The 20,429-nt window shown below is 39.9% G+C and overlaps 1 protein-coding gene across 1 annotated transcript; it reads left to right on the top strand.

The window, feature by feature from the left end:
* Positions 1-249: 249 nt before the first annotated feature.
* On the top strand, positions 250-19,952 carry LOC145432957 (merlin-like). Its single transcript, XM_080309796.1, has 17 exons — positions 250-401; positions 467-658; positions 1,674-1,809; positions 2,052-2,183; positions 6,998-7,081; positions 7,950-8,074; positions 8,666-8,768; positions 9,743-10,027; positions 11,881-11,994; positions 12,790-12,857; positions 13,941-13,986; positions 14,367-14,498; positions 15,565-15,650; positions 15,843-15,939; positions 16,369-16,736; positions 17,431-17,590; positions 17,650-19,952. Exons 2-17 carry the CDS (start codon positions 582-584, stop codon positions 17,698-17,700), a joined length of 2,064 nt encoding a protein of 687 aa, XP_080165922.1. The 5' UTR covers positions 250-401; positions 467-581; the 3' UTR covers positions 17,701-19,952.
* Positions 19,953-20,429: the final 477 nt, after the last annotated feature.

Raw genomic sequence — 20,429 nt, 5'->3', positions numbered from 1 at the left:
AAAAAGTGAGATTGACCTGTGACTTGGTTACAACCCTGATAATCAGAGTCATGCTTTATCTGACTTGATCTCCCGATCCTTTCTCTGCTGCCTGGTTCTGCATCATGTATATAAAATATTTATGTATAAAAAATCATCTCTACCTCATTGGAAAGAATTCTATACAATTATATATATAGATGTATATATTTGACGTTCAATTTCCCGCAGTTTGAGATCAGAAGGTTCCTCGCGTCCGTAGTTATATATCTTCGTCGGCCACGTTGGTGGCACTGGTCACGGCGGTTTAGCAACTCCCGTTGTCTCCACCGCGTCTCTTGATACACACGGAGAGCGGAGAAGTTGTTGTTTCGGTTTATTGCGTTAACGAGCTAACTATCAAACAGACTTTAATTTCGAGGGTAAGGTCTTTAATACCAGGTGCAGTGGATATCGCTAGCGTTTAAGTCCAGTTACTTTGTGACAGAATTGAAAGCGTGAGTCGCCTCTATCTGTGGATAAATGTTGGACTGTAATCCACGTCTGCGAAACGAAACCAATCCACTGTATATCACCTGAAGTCGGAAGCCTTGAAAGCGAGGATGCCGTTTCCGTTGTTCAAGAAAAAGAGGAATATCAGCATCCGAGTGTCGACTTTAGCTGCCGATCTTGAATTCCAGTGAGTGACAGTGTGAAATATTGGTTATTTTTACGCGGATACATCGGGTCTGGTGGATTTCATATAACAACTTATCAAATCCGAATCTAAACGTGAGACGTAACGCAATCTAGTTGCGAGTGTTCTCTCACTATCAGTCTCCGCGGTTAACCTAAAATTGTATGCTTAACATGGCCCGAATCAATACCGTATCTGCATCTGAAACTATTCTCCATGTCAGATTGTCAGTCACAATCAAATATCAACGCTCGTCGCTAGCCTAGACCTATCTTCTCTCATGCTAATCCATTCACAAGTTTCTGTGGTGGCTACCAAACTTATCCTGCAGACTTCCATTTTGTTTGGAAACTATATTCCTAATTGTTGTTCTGGCCGGCCTCTGTGTTTGATAGTTGAAAACAAAGGTGCTTTCTCATTGTTGATGAATTTTCATAAATACATAAAATTACTCGACTCGACTTGAGTCTTGAGTCAATATGTAGGCCTACTCAAGTCATTGCACATGACTCGACCAAGAAATTTCATCTATCAGTAGTAATACTTGAAAAATGGGATCAGAAATTGTTAGGAATGAGAAAAATTAGTATTGTCTATTGTCTATATACTTTCATTTATTGTCTTAAAGTTATCGACATTACAACATGGTCTTATTCGGGGGTTCCCAGCCTGGCAGCCATGAACCGTTTTCAGGGAGGAAAATTAGTATTTTTAATTCCACTTCTCTATAACTGTACAGTCCATTTTTTTCAATTAAAATTAGGTTTCATGCTTTTTTCAAACAGTTGAAAAATCAGGGGTCATTGAAGGGACCACAGTGTAAAAAAGGTTGAAAAACTCTGATCTAAGGAATAAATTGATGTCATCATTTAACAATAACCTCGTTTTAATTTGATGACAAAAATTGCTTCAAACTCTTCTGAAATTCCTGAAAAGTTACAGGATAGGCCTTTTACATGTTTATTCTGCATATTCCTCTTTTCAAACTTTTCAAGCAAACTCCGATCATCGTTTTCAGGGTTCCCAGTGATGTCCGCGGCCGCGACGTATTTGACCAGACGTGCCGAACGATCGGACTGCGGGAAACTTGGTATTTTGGTCTTGCTTTCGATGACGCGCAAAAGAAATTTAACTGGATAAAGCTTGACAAAAAGGTACGCGGCAGGTCCCGTAACGGTCTCGTAGCTTTTGAATAATTCGTTCGTTGTGTTACATCTTTGCTCACTTCTTCAGGTTGGCTTTGAGCCAAATTTGGTGTGCAGTGTTTTTTTTAGCCGACCTAACAATTTTATTAAATGGCCATTGAAATACTACGAAAAAAATTATTTTGAAATTGGTGTGCTGACGTCTGTCAGGAACATGAAGTACAATTATGCCAAAATTATATTCTTTCTAGCTGTTGAGTTATCCGATCCCTCAACCCGTCGGGAGCGACAAGATGGAATTGAGATTTCTCGCAAAGTTCTATCCCGAATCCATGGAGGACGAACTGATTCAGGAGGTCACAAGACATCACTTTTTCTTGCAGGTACAAAATCTATTGTTACGGCGTGACACGTAATTAACTATATCAGTGATTCTTAACCTTTTTTTACCTGTTGAACCCCACAATATCTACCATGTTATTATCTAATCAGCCTCGGTAAACTGGAAAATTTCCACTGCAAGATATAAATGGTTTGATATCTTTCCTGTTTATGTTTCGGTCAATATAGTATATCACGCCAGGCACAATATTGTCACAAGTTTTTTTTTATAAAAGTCTGTTGTAGTAAAAAAAATGGATTGACATGTCACCAGTGATCTTGAACAGAGTTCGCGTGATATACTCTGCGATCTGACTGTCCTATTATTTGCAGAGTTGGAAAACTAAGACTATTTTCAGCTTTCCCATACAACATTAGAATTAGAATTACAGCTGCACATTTATTTTCCAATTTAGATGAAAATTAGAATGGATTTGCAGAAATTTGGAAATTGAATTCAATTCCAAATCAGAAAAAAACCACAAAAAACAGGTTCTGCTCGTATTAAATCAAAATTCATTCTCATAAGTACGAGAATTACAAATGAGTATATACCGAGTTTGTCTCATTCCTCTCTGTACAGTTCTCCTGGAGCATTTTAAGCGAAACCAGAAATTAGATTAGAATTAGATCGGTGGCATTTTTCTCTAATTAGTCTGATTACCACACTACAATTATTTAGTTGTCAAAGTCTGCCTGTGATTTCTCGCATTGAAAGGCTCCTTGCGCTTGTACATTTTCAATTGTTTATGTCAGTCAATCGCCTAAGGAACTTTTGCTGTGATGTAATTTTATAATTCACATTTTTGCGATAGCTTCCCATCTACCGTTTCAACAGATTGACAGATTTTATAATCATAGCACTCTCACAGGCCAGCTAGACAAGCAATCGTTGCAACATTTGTTGGACTTGTAGGCCATGTAGGTAGGTCAAGGGTGGATAAAGCGCTCGCGAGTAATGCTGTTGCTAGTGTGACTCATCCTCTAGATTTGTTTGTTTGCTAATAAGACACATTCTCTTAGAGATGCAGAATGCCTAATGGCACTGCGAAATACTAAAATTATGAGACTACATTTTTTGAGTGTGATACGTGGTCTGTTTACTGGATGGTTTCAAGATTGGAATAATCCACATCCATCCAAACTTTACATGTGTCCAGAAATTATGCTTACAACCAGGGTTGTAACCAAGTCACAAGGCTCTGAGTCACAAGTCAATCTCACTATAATAGTTTTTACTCGAGTCAAGTCGAGTCATTTCCAATTCACTACCGAGTCCAAGTCAGCGAGCAGAGAGTCGAATCCGAGTCATGGTATTATGACTCGTGTCCGAGTCCAAGTCATTTCATTGACTGCTCAGTTTCCAGTTAAAGTCTTGTTGACCCACTTTGGTGATATCGAATAGTTCGCATTCATAATATACTAATTTTCCTCCACTTTTACCAGTTTCTGGTCGCAATTTCAAGTACCAGTACCATAGTCGAGATCCCAATAGTGTGGTTACTTTACTACTCTTGGAAATTGCAATGAAATGTCGGTCTTGGTCATTTGAGTCTCGAGTCATATGACTTGGTTAGAGTCATGCGTAATGACTCGAGTCCAAGTCGAGTCAATACACAGATCGACTCTAGTCGAGTCGAGTCATTTCCCTATTTTGAGAAAATGACTCGAGTTCAGCTGAGTCATCAGAAAATCGTGGCTCGAGTCGAGTCATGACTCGAATCATTACAACCCTGCTTACTACACGAAAAAAGTTAGATAACAATATTGCACATGAACACTGAGGTTGTGAAATTTTTTTTTTCAAATTTCACTGGATAGTTGACAAAATTGTTACTTCGCCTTAGTATAAAACGCTGCGCGTCAAATTTTGCTCGGAAAATGTTGTACCGGTACATCAAATTTGGCTCAATTCCAACCTGAAAAAGCCAAGCTATTCGAGTTCAAAAGTTCAAATTCATTAATTTTTTTTCGAACAATACTGGCCACTGGCCAGTGGATACCCCATGAAATTGTGAGGTTTCATAACAAATAATTCCCACCCACAGAAGCAAAGTTATTGCAGTAGTAAATTTTGGATTTATAAAAATCGTATTTAGGATGGGAAAATCTATCATAATTAATTATAGAACTCCCGGTACGATATCCACCGTAAAAACCGGTACTATTTTTTTGAACTCAAAATTTTCAGTACGGTAAGCTTTCGAAATAGAAGTTATATTTGAATAACCCACGATGGCATTAAAAAATGCTGAGCAGTGATTCCTAACTCGGGCGTTTTTGAGAAGCAAGGGGGCGAAAATGTTAGAACACCCAGTGAGATATATTTAGTGAACGGATAAAAAAATGCTTGTGAAGACGGCTTATTCTGCATACGACCCGGCAATTTGCGCTCTAGTCATTTAAAGATTTCCTAAAAGTTTTCTGGAAAAAATATGACCGAAAGGTACTTATTCACAGTGGTGAAAGCGTTAAAGCTTGAGCCGGGTATACTATTCTTTCAAATCCAAAATTTGAACACCACTATCTCATGCATCGTAGCCTACATTTAGATAACTTGACAATTTCATGCCAGTGTCGGTAAAATTTCAAAGGAAAAATTCTAGAACTCCAATAGTGGCCATGGTTACAGCTAAATCTCTTCTATTCCCCACAGCGTATGCCCAGGAGTCCACAACTGGCACCACATCACGAATAAAACAATAGAAGCAAAGAAATATGCTGACTTATGCTATATCGTTGTGAAGCACGGGTTAGGAAGCACTGTCTTAGTGGTTCATTGTATTTTCACCAGTTCCATTGTTCACGAATAAAGGTGTCGCTACAATAGAGCGCTAATAATTCGTAATAATATATATTTTGTATAGGCTTGAAAATGAAGTTCTACAAAAACAAAGTTACCGATATTGAATTGTAGCATCATAGAAAAAGGATTTCAAGACTTCTCGAGTCTGGCCCGCTACCCAAATTGAGTCCGAAAAGCCTGGACTAAAACACCAAAGGGAACGCTTCTAACTGGAGGCAGGGCCTCGTATGTTATCTCAGCATTTGTCCTGCTATGATATGCAGTTGCAGAGCCAAATTCACACTTTATAATCTATTATGCCATACAAATTATAATTGGATTAACTGTTGTGCTGATGAAATCTGTTTAAATCAGTCTTATAGCATATGGTGTACAATTCTCCTGTTGAGAGTTGACATTATTCTCCAACTGGTTTGAGTCAAGGTATTGAATATCAGTCATATTATATCTCGCCATGAATTAGTCACACAGAGGTAGGAATAACAGCAGAGTTGTTTTTCACTTTTCCAATAAATTTCACCTGGTCTATGTAAGAGCAGATTATCGGGAACATGAATTAACATCTGGGCGGATATATCTGGCTTTGCATGGCAACTGATGTAAATACAGTCGATTTGTTGTCGCTGGTACTGGTAGCATGAGTGGGTACTGTGTAGCCTATATTAGGCAAATGTTCCTCAACTGATAGAATATTTGAACTTTATACCATTCAAATAAATAGTCATGATTTCAATATCAAATCCATCATTACATATCATTTTTTTTGATGGCAATATTTGTGTTAAGGGTATTGCAGGTATAGTGTTTTTAGGAGAAAAAACTTTTGTATGTTATGGGCAGTATTTCATTTTATCTTAGGCTTGCTGTGTTCCCACTTAAACTGGCATCAATCGTTATTTTGCGATTATTTGCTCAAAATTTTAGTCTGCGCTCAGACATCCTCTTGTATAGGCCTACCATGTTAACGTGGGTCGTAGCTAAAATGAAAATTGATGGGGCGAGAAATCGTCAGCAATAAAATGGGGAAATGGATTTCTTGTGATCTAACAAGGGAAAGACATCACGTGTTGAATAAAATGTTCTCTCGTGAAAAAATCTCATCGCAATCGTGAATGTAATTGTGTGCGAATAATCATGAATACTTCTCCATGTAATTGTGATCAAGTACTGCTGCGAGTATGGAACTACCCACCGTAAATACTATGATTTCAAATTCGAAATTTTCTAGTCCAATAACTTTGCTTCTACGGCTTGGAATTGAGCCAGATTTGTTATGCGTCGTAGTTATATTTGACAAATTAGCAATTTCATAGGAAAAAAATAGTTATTTTTGAACAACGCTAGTGTACACTGTGCACTGTACAGTAGGGATGTTGAAAATGACTTTTTTCCTCAAAATGTACTGGCTACTTGATAAAATTGTTAGGTTACCTAATTTTAGACTAAACACCAAATTTGGTTCAATTCCAGCCAGTAGCCGCTGTGCTACTGGAGTAGAATTTCTATTTATTATATAAAAATAAATAAAACAAAAATTTCAAAATTTTCTGTTAACCCCATGAAAGTGTTAGGTTGTCTACAGAAACGATGTTCACCAAATATGGCTCAATTCCAACCAGTCGAGGCGGAGTTATAGCCGTCGAAAAATTTGGATTATCGACAAAATAGTATTTGCGATGACCAATTCTTTAATTATTTATTATAGGTGTGCCCACCGTTGATCCTATTTCATTCAAATCCAAATTTTTCGACGGCAATAACTCCGCTTCCACTGGTTGGAATTGAGCCAAATTTGGTGTGCAGGTTTGAACTACGTAACCTAACAATTTTATCAGGTAGCCAGTACGATTTGAGAAAAAAAGTCATTTTTGAACACCCCTTCTGTACAGGCATAGTCTGTGTCCTGAACAGCTGTATTTTTAAAGTCAATCATGCGATTTAGTTTCGCAAATGGACATGCTTTTTTCATTCCTTTGAGCTTGATTCCGTCACTAAACATTTCTCCGATAGATCCAGCACCTGATTTTATCAGAAGACTTGGATTGTACTCCAGAGGCGTCCGTTCTGCTTGCTTCATATGCTGTCCAAGCCAAGGTGAGTTTATATATGTGTATTGACAACGACTGCAGTAGATTCTCCAAAGATGGAAGCTAGTTATCTATCTTTTCAAGTCTGTGTGCAACATGTTCGACGAGGCTGAGATATAGTTAACCAAGGTTTCGAGGCTCCAAGGGGCACTGCACTCTAAAAATGATGTGGTCTCAAATTGAAGGGCAAAACGAAAAAAAAAATTTTGCCGCAGCCATTATCTTCAGAACGCCACCGTAATGGAGCTGCAATTAATCGAAATTTCCACAGGGTCTTCACGCTCCAGCAGTCATGCAGAGGTTGAACATTGTACTAACAATGTTTTATACATAAGAATAGGACATGATCTATTTCTGTCCTAAAGAAAAAGAATACTCTAGGCGCTAGGCCCGATTTTGACATTATTCTCCTGACTGAACATCTTCCGTTGAACGTGGTATCTAAACCACCTTGGCGTGTACGACATATTTCCTTCATAACATCGGCTGTAAACGATATAAAATTTGATCTCTGCGTGACTGCTGGAGCGTGAAGACCCTGTGGAAATATCAATAAATTGCAGCTCCATTAAGTTGGCGTTCTGAAGAAAACGGCTGCGGCCAGATTTTTTTCCGTTTTGCCCTTCAATTTGAGACCACATCATTTTCAGAGTGCGGTGCCCCTTTAGTATTGAAACTGTATTTTCAATTGTTGAAATTCTACTCGTGGTGTGAAAGGGTGTACTTTTGTATCACTACACCACTAAAATCATTACAATTGAGCTCTCAAATTGCTGCCCTCAGCCCTGCTATGAGTATTGCTTAATGCATCATTTCAAACACGTAATGTTGCGGTCATCTTGAAAGGCATTTCAAATGAAGTTTTCCGATTCTAGTACGGAGACTACGACGTCGAAGTCCACCCGCCTGGTTTCATGAACGCGAAAACTTTGCTGCCCAGCAGCGTTATCGGACAGTTTCAAATGTCTGAAGCGATGTGGGAAGAAAAAATTACTTCTTGGTAAGGATGTTTGAGTTCGTGTATAGCAGGGTTGTAATGACTCGAGTCGTGATGTAATTTTTCAGTGAGCCGACTTGACTCGAGTCATTTTGTTAAATATGTAAAATTTGACTAGACTTGAAATCGAGGCATTGTGCTGTGCATGACTCGAGATATTGTCTTTGACCTGATTCAAGCCTCACGTAATCTCAGGACCGATAATTGGAAAATAGGCTCAGAAACTATGTTTTATGTGTTTGACGTGAGTGAGAAAAATCAGTATGTTATGCAAATGCGACCGAGGCCTTCGATATCACCAAGGTTGTAAGTCACAAGGTTTCAAGTCACAAGTCAATCTCACGTTCATAGTTTGAGTCGAGTCAATTCTATTCATTTTCAATTCACCACCGAGTCAAGTCCGAGTACAAGTCGGCTAGTAGCGGGTCGAGTCGAGTCGAGTCGTAGTGTTTTGACTCGAGTCTGAGTCTGAATGTTCACATGGTACTTCTTAAGTGGATATAGTTCGTTTTCCAATACAAATATTTACGGATTGAAGAACACGTCTTGTCTCGGTGAATGTCGACTGAAATATGTTGGTATTTTTTAATTCAGGTATACAGGCCATCGTGGAATGACCTCGGATGAAGCGGAACTAGAGTATCTGAAAATCGCGCAGAGTCTGGAAATGTGCGGCGTGCAATATTTTAGCATCAAAGTGAGCGAAATATCACAGTGTCCTGACCTCGAGTCATACGACTCGATTTGAACACAATGACTCAAGTACAAGTCGAGTCAAGACACAAATTTACGCAAAAAATCGTGACTCGAGTTGAGTCGTGACTCGAGTCATTACAACCCTGCCTTAAATGGCGTCTATTAGGTTAAAGTTCGAATTAGAGTACAATTGGATTAGTGCTATCTCACTCTAGCCTCATCAGCAATTAGCAGAGAATTGAAAACGGCTTTCTATATCAGCAATATCGTTATCATATATCATCATTGATGTACAAACTTGTTTTGAAATCTCTACTAATTGCTGACTTTTACCCCTGACGAGCGTCAGCCGAAAATATTCGGGTTTATTTCAATGTGAAGATTAGGGGTGTTCAAAAAGGACTTTTTTTCTCCAATCGCACTGGCTACTTGATAATATTGCTAGGTTACCTAATTTAAGCCTACACAGCAAATTCGGTTCAATTCCAGCCAATAGCCGCATTGCTACAGGAGAAGAGAGTTTCTATTTATTATATAAAAATGAATAACAAAAAAATTGAAAATCTTCTTTTCACCCCATGAAAGTGTTGGGTTACCTAATTTTAGCCTACACACCAAATTTGGTTCAATTCCAACCAGTAGAAGCGGAGTTATTGCCGTCGAAAAATGTGGATTTGAATAAAATAGTATTTACGGTGGCCTTTGGGGACCACTATAAGAAATATTTAAAGAATTGGTCACCGTAAATACTGTTTTATTCATAATCCAAATTTTTCGACGGCAATAACTCCGCTTCCACTGGCTGGAATTGAACCAAATTTGGTGTGTAGGCTTAAATTAGGTAACCCAACAATTTTATCGAGTAGCCAGTACGATTGGAAAAAAAAAGTCATTTTTGAACACCCCTGGTGAAGATATTATCCAGCTGTGTATTCCTCAAGAAATCAAGTGTTTTAATATTCGTTTCCTCTACAGAACCGTAACGACACGAGCCTCTGGCTGGGCATCAACGCGGTGTCGATGTCCGTGTACCACAAAGACGACCGTCTCCATCCGATTGTGTCTTTCCAGTGGAGCGAACTTTGCGATATGTTTTTCAAGGACAACAAGTTCACGATAAAACAAAACCCGCCTTCGAGAAGCGCGACGCTGCGACGGAACCAACCCTCCGCCACCGACGAATCTGTGGCGGCCGGAGTTATCGATATTACCAATAACGACTTCATATTTTTTAATGACGAACCGGGGGAAAATAAATTGGTACGTATTTGTTGAGTTGTTTCGATCAACGCATGTTTTTGACCCCTTTGTAAATATACGCTATGCCCATAGGACTACTCATTACTAGGGCAAGTTTTTGTTGCAGTGAAATCCGTGGAAAGTTGCGTTTATTTTTCTCAAAAGTTGCGCCAAAAGACCAGATTTTGGTTGCGTGACTTTCCAGTTCTGCTCCCGTTAAACACTTTTCCATCCACATTCTCCATTGGTTGACTAAAAAGAAGAGAAAAAGGTCAACCTGATTTCCGGCATTTCAGTCGAATTTGGCCGTGTATTTCACCAAAATTCTCAAAAAACAGTGATCTAATTGCCAAATATTTCCAGTGAAATGTTGGTTGCATGCAAAATCGAAAAAACTTCCATGAAAAATCGAAAAAGTTGCAAAAAGTTGAGTGAAAAATTGGACAAAAGTTACAAAAAGTTGCACTATAAGATTCCGTCAGACAGCTCATAACTGCATTCTACATAACTTCCGACTATTTAGGAAGCTGCCGGAAGCTGTAAAAAAAGTTGCAAAGTTTCTAAAACTTGCCCTGCTGATTGCCAACAAAACACCGTAATGGTGGAGCGTTCGGATTCTCGTTCAGTAGGCCGTGGGTTCAATCCCCGGCTGGTAAATCAGTGGAAGTGGTATCGGCGGCTTCCCGGCTTGACGCTCGGCATTTCCGGGATAGCGTGGAGGGGTGGTGCAAGACTTGAAAAGCCACAATTGTATAGTATAATTATAGAAATTAAACATGGAACGGCAACGATCGATTTTGCAGCTTCGTTCCGCTTCGCCGAGGCTGGAGTGGAGAATTGTTTTGCGTAAGCGACTGTAGGATTTCTGGCAATCCAAAAGCTGTCGTCCCGAGCGCAGAAATTACTGAATTTGGTCTTGATCGAAAGCTACTGTTGCACCAATTCCGAAAATATAAATTAAAATAATGGTCAGGCACTGATCCACCTAGAATCCGTCCTCCAAGTCTGAAATATCGGCATTGTTCGAACAATTGGAGGGTTGCAAACGGGTCATTGTTATGGCCATTGTGTTGCGGTCACCCGATTGTTCTGAACAATGCCGATATTTCAGACTTGGAGGACGGATTCTAGGTGGATCAGTGCCTGACCATTATTTTAATTTATATTTTCGGAATTGGTGCAACAGTAGCTTTCGATCAAGACCAGATTCAGTAATTTCTGCGCTCGAGACGACAGCTTTTGGATTGCCAGAAATCCTACAGTCGCTTACGCAAAACAATTCTCCACTCCAGCCTCGGCGAAGCGGAACGAAGCTGCAAAATCGATCGTTGCCGTTCCATGTTTAATTTCTATAGTATAATGATATTGAAATGAACCCGAATCTTTTCGGCTGACACTCGTCAGGGGTAATCGGCGGCAGCTAGTCGAGAATTGGAAAGAACTTCGTATATCAATAATCGTATCACCAAATATGAAGTAAAATTTTGAATAATCATGGCACAAGAGACCGCTCAAGCTCAATGTACTATTTTTAGATGTTTTTCTTGGTACGGTAGCTCGAAAGAGCTTCTTGGGGGCACAGAACTTCAATATACAACTGAATAGTATATTCATATCGAAATGAACCCGAATAGTTTCGGCTGACACTCTGACTGACACTGACACACGATGACCCCTGATAAGTGTCAGCCGACCATATTCGGGTTCATTTCAATATGAATATACAATTCAATTGTATGGCAGGTCTACTTCAAGTAGCGAGTCTTTGAAAGTGAGTAGTTTTAGATTGTTGTGATAGTCGCTCATTTTGAAAATCGAGCAGTTTGTATAAGCCTGCCACGTACGATGTTCGGTGACTCTCGACCGTTTTTCAGATCCTCGATCTCTGTCGCGGTAACCACGACTTGTTCATGCAAAGACGCAAAGTAGACAGCATGGAAATTCAGCAGATGAAAAGCCAGGCCCGTGACGAGCGAGCCAGGAAACAGGTACGCCTGCGTCGGGGTTGGATTTTTTGGTGACTCGAGTCATTTTTTACAATTACGTAAATTGACTCGACTTGTACTCGAGTCACTGTGCATGACTCGAACCAAGTCATATGACTCGACACTAGGTCGGCCAAGACAGAGGTTTCATTGTAACTTCGAAGACAGTAAAGTCGTTACATTATTGGTATTTTGTCTATCAGTCCTGATACTTGAAAAAGAAGGGCAGAAACTGTTAATACTTGGGAAAATTGCTATATTATGAATGCGAGCCATTCTATATCACTCGAGCAGAGTTGAAAAAGTAGGTTGACTCGTAGTTGGTTCCGTTGCAAATTGAAAATGACTCGAGTCAAAACTGTGAAAGTCTGGTGACTGGTGACTCGGAACCTTGCGACTTTTGGCTACATCGCTGGTCTGTGACTAACGCGATAGCTCGATCAAAGGTGGCCAGTAAGGAAGTTCTCTTTGCAGCACTTGAGTAGGTTTTTCCTACTTTCGCCACTTAGTCAAGTGCTTATGATTTGAGACTACTTGAGACTGCTCTACTTCTACAGCTTTCAGTATTTCCAAGGCAAAACTAGGCCTAGAATCCTACTTTTTACTTGGAATATTTACTTCCTCTTGCACTTTTTTGAACCACTCGAGCACGTTTCATACCGACGTTTTCTACTCCCAGTTGACGCGGTTTTGACGCGTCTTCGAAATGGCTGCTTCTACTCGTAAATGGAGTATATAATTATGTTATGTTACTTTGAGTCGATTATCAAAGTTGACCACTACGACAAAAACTGACAGGTCGAACGTAGAAGGCAGAACGAGGAAAGGCAAAGGATTCTGATGGAGAAAGAGGAGCTAGAACAAAAGTGAGTTTCAATAGTATGGTCATGGTGAAATAAGCCTGATTGTTTTCGGCTGACACTCGCCAGGTTTAATCATATTTAACTCTAGACGTCTAGTCTAAGGAAATTTTCAACTTGAATAAATCCCATCCAATAAACGGCCAACGAAGTAATTTTGTGCCCCTTCGAGCTCCCCCCAATTAATGGTTTAGGGTGCTGCAGTTGCGCCCTCTTGTGTAAATTGTTGCTGTCCGCTGTTCCACTGTGTGATCGGGGTTTAGTTCCACTATGGTGCGGAATAATGTAACCGTTCTGGGCCAGCTTCAAACAATTCTTTGGTGAATGGGATACTATAAAGAAGTGGAGAAAGATTTTTAAAATAGGCTAGCTTGGCAATGTGGTACACGGTATGCCTTGTGCCTACTGAAATCACGATGTCAGGACATCAATCCAACGATACAATCAATTCATAATGACTTTACCATCATGCACAACGATTTCAAGGCCGGACTCCGAAGATTATTGTGCTGCGCTGAATCCTCAATCCATTACGAAGCGTTGCGGTGGTGCCGTATATTTCCACAGGAAGTCGATAATTGATAATAATAGATTGCAATTATGGTTATTTTTATGCTACAATAATACCTGCCGAAGTACCGTCAATCTATATCAAATGCACTTCACCCCGAGTTTAATGCACACCCTTTTCAGCGACATACAACCCCGCCATAATACTCGGAAACTTCAGTATGAACTTCCAGTTATTATATAATCGAAATTATTTTTGTTGCTGTTAGCCGTAGGTAGTCATAGCCAGGAGACAAAAGCCGCCCCATTCCGACTTGTCGATTGTGACCTCATATGGGCCACTACATCTCATCAGATTCAGATGAAAAGCTTTGTGTACCCTACGTATAATTCGACAACATGGATGTATTTTTGAGCGAATAACATAACAAATAAACTTTCACCAATTCTACAATTTTCCAAATAGCTCCGTGGGCCTACCTGAACATGCTCCTGTAGCGCACTGTTTGAGAACCCCTGCCTTAGACTGAATGTACTATTTTTACATGACGCGTGCAAACCGTATTTTTACCGTTCCAGGTTGAAAGAACTTCAGGAAGAGAGCAAAGCTGCGTTTGAGGCTTTGGTGAGCATTAGGGCTTTCAACTGAATCTTGCTGGCTGTTTGATTTGATTGTTAGGTACTGCCTTAAAAAGGACTCACACCAAATTTGACTCAATTCCAACCCGTAGAAGCGAAATTATTTGAGCTTTTCGATGATAATTCCGGAATTATCCACCGATCGAGGATAATCCCAGAATTATCAATGAAAATCTTCTACTGGTCGGAATTGAGTCGAATTTGTTTTGCATCGTTTTTGAAGACGGCGCAACAATTTCACGGGGTTGAAAGAAAAATTTGGGTAAATTCAAAATTTTCAAACCGGTTGCTGACGATTGCCCCTGACGAGTGTCGGCCGAAAATATTCAGGTTTATTTCGATATGATTATACTATTCAATTTTCAGCATCGTTCCGAAGAGACCGCGGAATTGTTGTCCGAAAAGGCTCGGGTCGCCGAGGAAGAAGCACTGCTCCTCAAGAAGAAAGCCGCCCACGCGGAGCAAGAAACGCAGCGAGTCACCGCGGAATTCAACAAAGTAAGACACGGGGTTGTGACGACTCGACTCGAGTCACTATTTTTTGGACTCAAGTCATTGCGCATGACTCGAACCAAGTCACGTGACTCGAGACTCGGACGGCCGAGACCGACATTTCATTGTGATTTCGAAAGATAGTAAAGTAACCACGCTATTGGGATTTCGTCTATTGGTGCTGGTGCCGGAAAACGCGGCCAGAAACTGCTAAAAGTGAGGAAAATTACAATATTAAAAACGGGAACCATTCGATATCACCAAAAAGTGGGTTTAACAAGACTTTAACCGGAAACTGAGCAGTCAACACGATGACTTGGAATCGGGCTCGAGTCACAATACTGTGGCTCGGACTCGACCCTCTGCTCGCAGACTCGAACTCGAAATTGACTCGGCGGCGAATTGAAAATGACTCGACTTGACTCGAGTCAAAACCATAAAAGTGAGATTGACTTGTGACTCGGTTACGACCCTGGTATGATGCCAAGGTGCTGTCGCATCCTATGAATTGGAATACCAAAAATTTAAAAACAAAGATTTAGTTTTGAATAACCCAACGAAATCTGTGATACGACGCTGATGGTCTTGGCTTCGGGTCAAGTAGAGCGTCCGAGTATCGCTCATTACGACGTCACTGCAGTATGAATCGTGTAGAAAATTCAAATATATTCCTTTTTGCGTCCGCAAAGAACAAAATGCCAGCTCTACATCACATCAAAGACAATTCAGCGCACTTTCGACCGTACCTATTTCATTGCACTTTGTGACAATGCTCTATGGTTGAACACGGCCTCACAGATATGACATTTCCGGTAACGTGCGTAGAAGGGCTGCTGGAAAAAAAATTTCCTTCAGATTTCACTGGCTACTTGATAAAATTGTTAGGTTAGTGGAAGCTAGTTTCTCGCAGTAGAAAGTTTAGAATTCATGATTAAAAAACAAAAAAATTAATTTCAAAATTTTTCTGCCGACCCCACGCAATTGTTAGGCTGTCGGTAGAGATGAAGCACACCAAATTTGGCTCAATTCCAACCACTAGAAGCGTAGTTATTAGATCTTTTTTACATTTCAGACTCAGCAAGCCAACGTTCAGCTGCAGCAGAAGCTTTCGAGTTACGACAGGATCACGAACCAACTTCAGGAGGAGTCCAGGATCAAGTAAGCTGTCAATCAATGCCTCATCGACACATCTGCTTCTCTGAAATGTTATTTGCGAAAAAAAAAACGCGGTTTGCAATCAAGTGACTTTGAAATGTGTAACTGGCATCTGTACGTCTCTTTAAAAATATCAGTATCACTAAACTCTGGATATTGAAGGGCCTATCCAACGGAATGATAACTCTGTTTCAGAGCATCGGAAGCGGAAAATCTCCGAGAGGAGCTGAGAAGAGCGAAGCAAGCGCAGCTTGAGGCCAAAGAAAAATTATCTATGATCGTTCACGCTTCGGTAAGTATCAGTGCAGAGTTGGACATCTAGAAAATGTGCAGCTTTTCGGAATTAGATTAGTGTTATGGAATCGGCGAAAAATTTGGAAATTGAAATCGATTCTGACTTAGGAAGAAATACAAGAAATAAAGCTGTAGTCTCACTCCAAGCTTGGCTCGAAATTTTAGCAAGCTAGATGCCGTGTCTTTTGAATATCTGCCGAATTCTTTAAATATTTATTATAGAACTACCCATTGTGAATACCGGTATTTCCAAAATTCTTTCTGTATTTCGAGGTTTGCCTCATTTACTGACGTCCGCTCCTGATGAGAGTCAGCCGTAAAACTTTGAGCGAAATAAATTTGGCAACATGAGTAATATATTGTGTGCTGCTATTTGGTCTTAATTGCGAGTAGTCACCGGAAAATGACATCGTCTTCCTATTTTCAGCATTCAAACTCCCAAGAAAACAGCGGAGCAAATTACATCTACCCTACAGGCGCGGGCCATCCGAAGACTTCAACGCCTACAAACTCAATCCTACCCCCGAACACGGCTCACTATCACCATAACCATAACAGCTCCGGCTCGTCAGACCATAACAGCACGCAGATCACGCCCCATCATCTCAACATCGTGCAGAGCGTGACTGTGGCGCCGCTGACGGCACCTGCGAACGGATCAGCGCCGTTGTACGCAAGCGCCGGTGTTGCTTACGAACATAGCCCGAAAACGTCGGGCGATATGACGGGGAATCCGCAGAACCAGATCACGACTAATATCATGCAGCAGCTGACGCAGGAGATAGAGAAAGAAAGGTTTTTGGAGATAATTCCTATTGTCCAGTGAAGCGTTAGAGTGAAATGCCCGTAATCTACTTCTATGCTCTTTTTTTAATTCTAGTCTTATCTCTGGTTCTCCTGAGAATACTACAGGAGAAATGTAGGGCCTGGCTTGCTGTACAGACATTTGCGATACTCACGACGAGAATAAAGTCGTATTCGATGTGAACTTATCTTGATTTTTGTTGCATGTCTTTCTAATGCGGGTTAAATTCGATTTTCAAGTTTTTATGAATCGATTTTTAATTCAACCTGATATCTCTAATCTAATTTGGAAGAAAAAACTGTTCAGCTCTTGTTGTGATTTTAATGTAATTCAGAAATTCTGTGAATTTTCTAGTTCTGATGGTCAGTACAGTAGTAGGTCACTTCACTTCGCTATTTCTGTTTCTACTTGAGTGGAAGATATAAATTTACGACTTAAATTCTACTCGAGTGCCATGTTATGATTTGAGACTGCTGCTACTTCGCAGTTTCCAGTATATTTACGGAAAATTGGGACTGAAATACTTTTTTACTTACTTGAATATACCTACTTCTACTCGAGTACCGACAATGTTCTCTTCAAGTTTATAACCCCTTTGGTAGCGCTTTTTGCGCCGTCATTATACCCTGGATTAAGATATTATATTAATAATATAATCTTATTATTATCCTTTCATATTTTCAGAGTTGAGTATCAAGCCAAGTCACGCCACATCGAACTACAGTTGGCGGCTTTGAAGTCCGAAATCGAAGACTTGAAAGTCGACGATAAAACAACTACCTACGAGCATTCGCGTACGGAAAACACTGTAAAAGGCTCCGCGAAATACCCCGCCAAGAATCTGGTGAGCCGCTAATTTTCCGCCACGTCGCCGGCCGGCTAATGTCGTGATTATTTTTACAGTCGCAAGACTCGACACCGCAACAACGGCTGCAGTATTACGATGAGTTATAACCGTTTGCGTTTCTAATGGTTTTCAATCATTTTATCATATTTCCTTGTTCTTTTTATCAAGCTGTGTTACATTTAAATATCTTTTCATATTGTTACCAGGGCCGGGCATAATGATTCGAGTAATGTAATCTGAATCTGGTGTTAACGTTAATGAGCAAAGTAGTTCGAGAAATTGTTTTCTCCTTGCCATTAAGTGTAAATCTATCAACGAAAATTATGGTTTCGATGCCATTTTCCATTGTGGAAGCCTAGAAACTTCGATCGCTCATAACGCAGCATACGAAACGTGTGTTGCAAAGGTACACACGTTATCGGAAATGGCATGTCTGCGGAGCCGTGATCGATCCACAGCATCGTCACCAAGTGCAATGGAAAAGGTATGGTAGAAAAAATACCAATTATATATAATGTGATGTAGTACGGGCAGAGGGCTGTTCAAAAATAACCCTTTTTCCTGAATCTTGCTGGCTACGTGACTAAATCGTTAAGTTGCCTTAAAAAACGACGCACGCCAAATTTGAATTCATTCCAACCAATATTCGCGGATTTCGTACAGTTTGAAAATTTTGAATTTGCTCAAAATTGCAAAATATTTTTTTTTTTAATTTTCCTTAGAACCCCATGAAATTGTTGCACTGTCTTCAAAAACGATGCGGAACAAATTTGACTCAATTCCAAGCTGTAGAAGCGGAGTTATTCAAGTTTTTCGATGATCATTATGGGATGATCCAGCGATCAAGGATTATCAAAGAAAAACTGAAATAACTCCACTTCTACAGCTTGGAATTGAGTCAAATTTGTTTTGCATCGTTTTTGAAGACAGCGCAACAAAATCACGGGGTTGGCAGAAAAAATTTGAAAAATTTTTTTTTGCATTTTTGGGCAAATTCAAAATTTTCATACTGTACGAAATCCGCGAATATTGGTTGGAATGAATTCAAATTTGGTGTGCATCGTTTTTTCAGGCAACCTAACGATTTAATCAACGTAGCCCGTAAGATTCAAGGAAAAAGGTTACTTTTGAACAGCCCTGTCGGGCACTGTAGTCTTTGGTTACGCAATTCTGCCCGGCCCCGATTCCTACAAGTGATCATGCCATAATACCTATCATGCCTGAGTACAGCTTTTCGAGTAGTAATCCTTTTTAGTATTGCTTGTGACCGTAAGCACGATGTTTGGATTAAGAGCTGTCAGAACAACACTGTGGCAAATGAGGGCGTTTCTCCGGTTAAAGTCCGCGTTAATAGCGACATCCTACGGCTGTGTAACGTGTTCCATGTCACTCGTGTTTAAGTCCAAATTAGTACGATAATCATTTTTTTACATTGTTCCTTATCACTTCTGTGGAATTACTCGACTGTTTTCGTCAGGTCGACGTGATTGTACGGCAAAGCGTGGCTGGTCTTGGACAACTAGATTATTTCAGCTGTCTGATTGGAGCAATTTGAGGGAAAATCGTGGCAATCTATTATGTTACTATGATTTATGATCATCATGAAAATGTTACGGGAGAACGGTACATATGGGATATGAGCCAAGCTTGGTGTACGTCAGACATTTGCCTTTTTCTTGCTCGTGACAACGAACTCGGATTCTATATGAATAGAACTTGATTTTTGTTGAATTTCCTTCGTGAATTCTAACATTCTAATCTAATTAGGAAAAAGAATATTGCTGTAATTCCGATTTATTTTGGAAAAAGACCAGCTAAAATTATGAACTAATTTGTAATGAGTATATAACTATAATTCCAATTCTAATCTAATTTGGAAAAATTAGCTATAATTCTACTCTAATTGAAAAAAAACTAGATATAATTCTAATCTAATTTGGAATGAGTGCATAGCTATGATTGCAATTGTAATCTAATTTGGAAAAAAACTGTGGCTGTAATTCTAACTCTAGTACAATTAGAAATAGCTGAACATTTTCTAGTTGTCCAGCTCTGCCCGTATCATCGTATGCTTTCATTTGGTAACATTTGTTACTGTCCGCATATTCAGCTTCTCTCACTAAACGGCTCATAACGCTACATTTCTGTTCTCGGTGCGCTCATGACTGCAGCCTGTATTTTCCCGGTGCTTTCCAATGTTTTTTAGTACTGCTGGTGCACATGTCTTCGCAATTGAAACGATTTGCCAGGTTTTAAATCATTGTGTGATTGATATTTTTTCTTATCCAACCGCCAACTTAGTCATCTTCAAACCGCATACCTGTGGATGAATTTTATCGAGTAAATACTTCGTCTCGAGTGTCGTGATAATTGGCCGATTGTGAACAGTGGGCAGGTGGTAGCACTTCAGGATTTTCGGATCCCTGTTAGAGAAGATATACACTATACAGGTAAGTAAGCCGTCGTTAAAAGACATGCATTGGCACTACCTGTCGCCCCGCAAAGTTGAAATTGCCATGTTGAGAGACGTCATCAGGCATTTTGGACGCAGATTAATTCGATTGGGTAGTGCCTGCAATAATTTTGTTTTGAGTGCGGGCAATATGCAACTACAGGACTCAAAGTCGCATACCTCGTCCACGAGGCCGACTATGTACCAAGATTTCTTGAACAGTATTGCTTGAAGGTCATGGAATGAATAATAATTTTCGCTTTGGCAGACTTTCATGCACTATTGCAACATTTGAGTGATCGGAAATATACTAATTATATTATTATTCGGTTCGGTTTCTTGGTAATTTTTATCAGTTCAATACACCACAAAATTGCGATACAA

This window comes from Botryllus schlosseri, chromosome 2 (assembly GCF_051294905.1).
Source record: "Botryllus schlosseri isolate E-star chromosome 2, Bs_hap1, whole genome shotgun sequence".
Lineage (NCBI taxonomy): Eukaryota > Metazoa > Chordata > Ascidiacea > Stolidobranchia > Styelidae > Botryllus > Botryllus schlosseri.
Note: the sequence above shows the minus strand (reverse complement) of the source record. Positions and strands in the feature narration are given on the sequence as shown.

Excerpts from the sequence above, each read along its gene's own strand:
- LOC145432957 (XM_080309796.1), top strand. The coding sequence starts at position 582 with ATGCCGTTTCCGTTGTTCAAGAAAAAGAGGAATATCAGCATCCGAGTG. Across the intron at positions 1,810-2,051 it reads GGATAAAGCTTGACAAAAAG|CTGTTGAGTTATCCGATCCC; the intron begins GTACGCGGCAGG and ends TATTCTTTCTAG. Across the intron at positions 15,651-15,842 it reads CAGGAGGAGTCCAGGATCAA|AGCATCGGAAGCGGAAAATC; the intron begins GTAAGCTGTCAA and ends ACTCTGTTTCAG.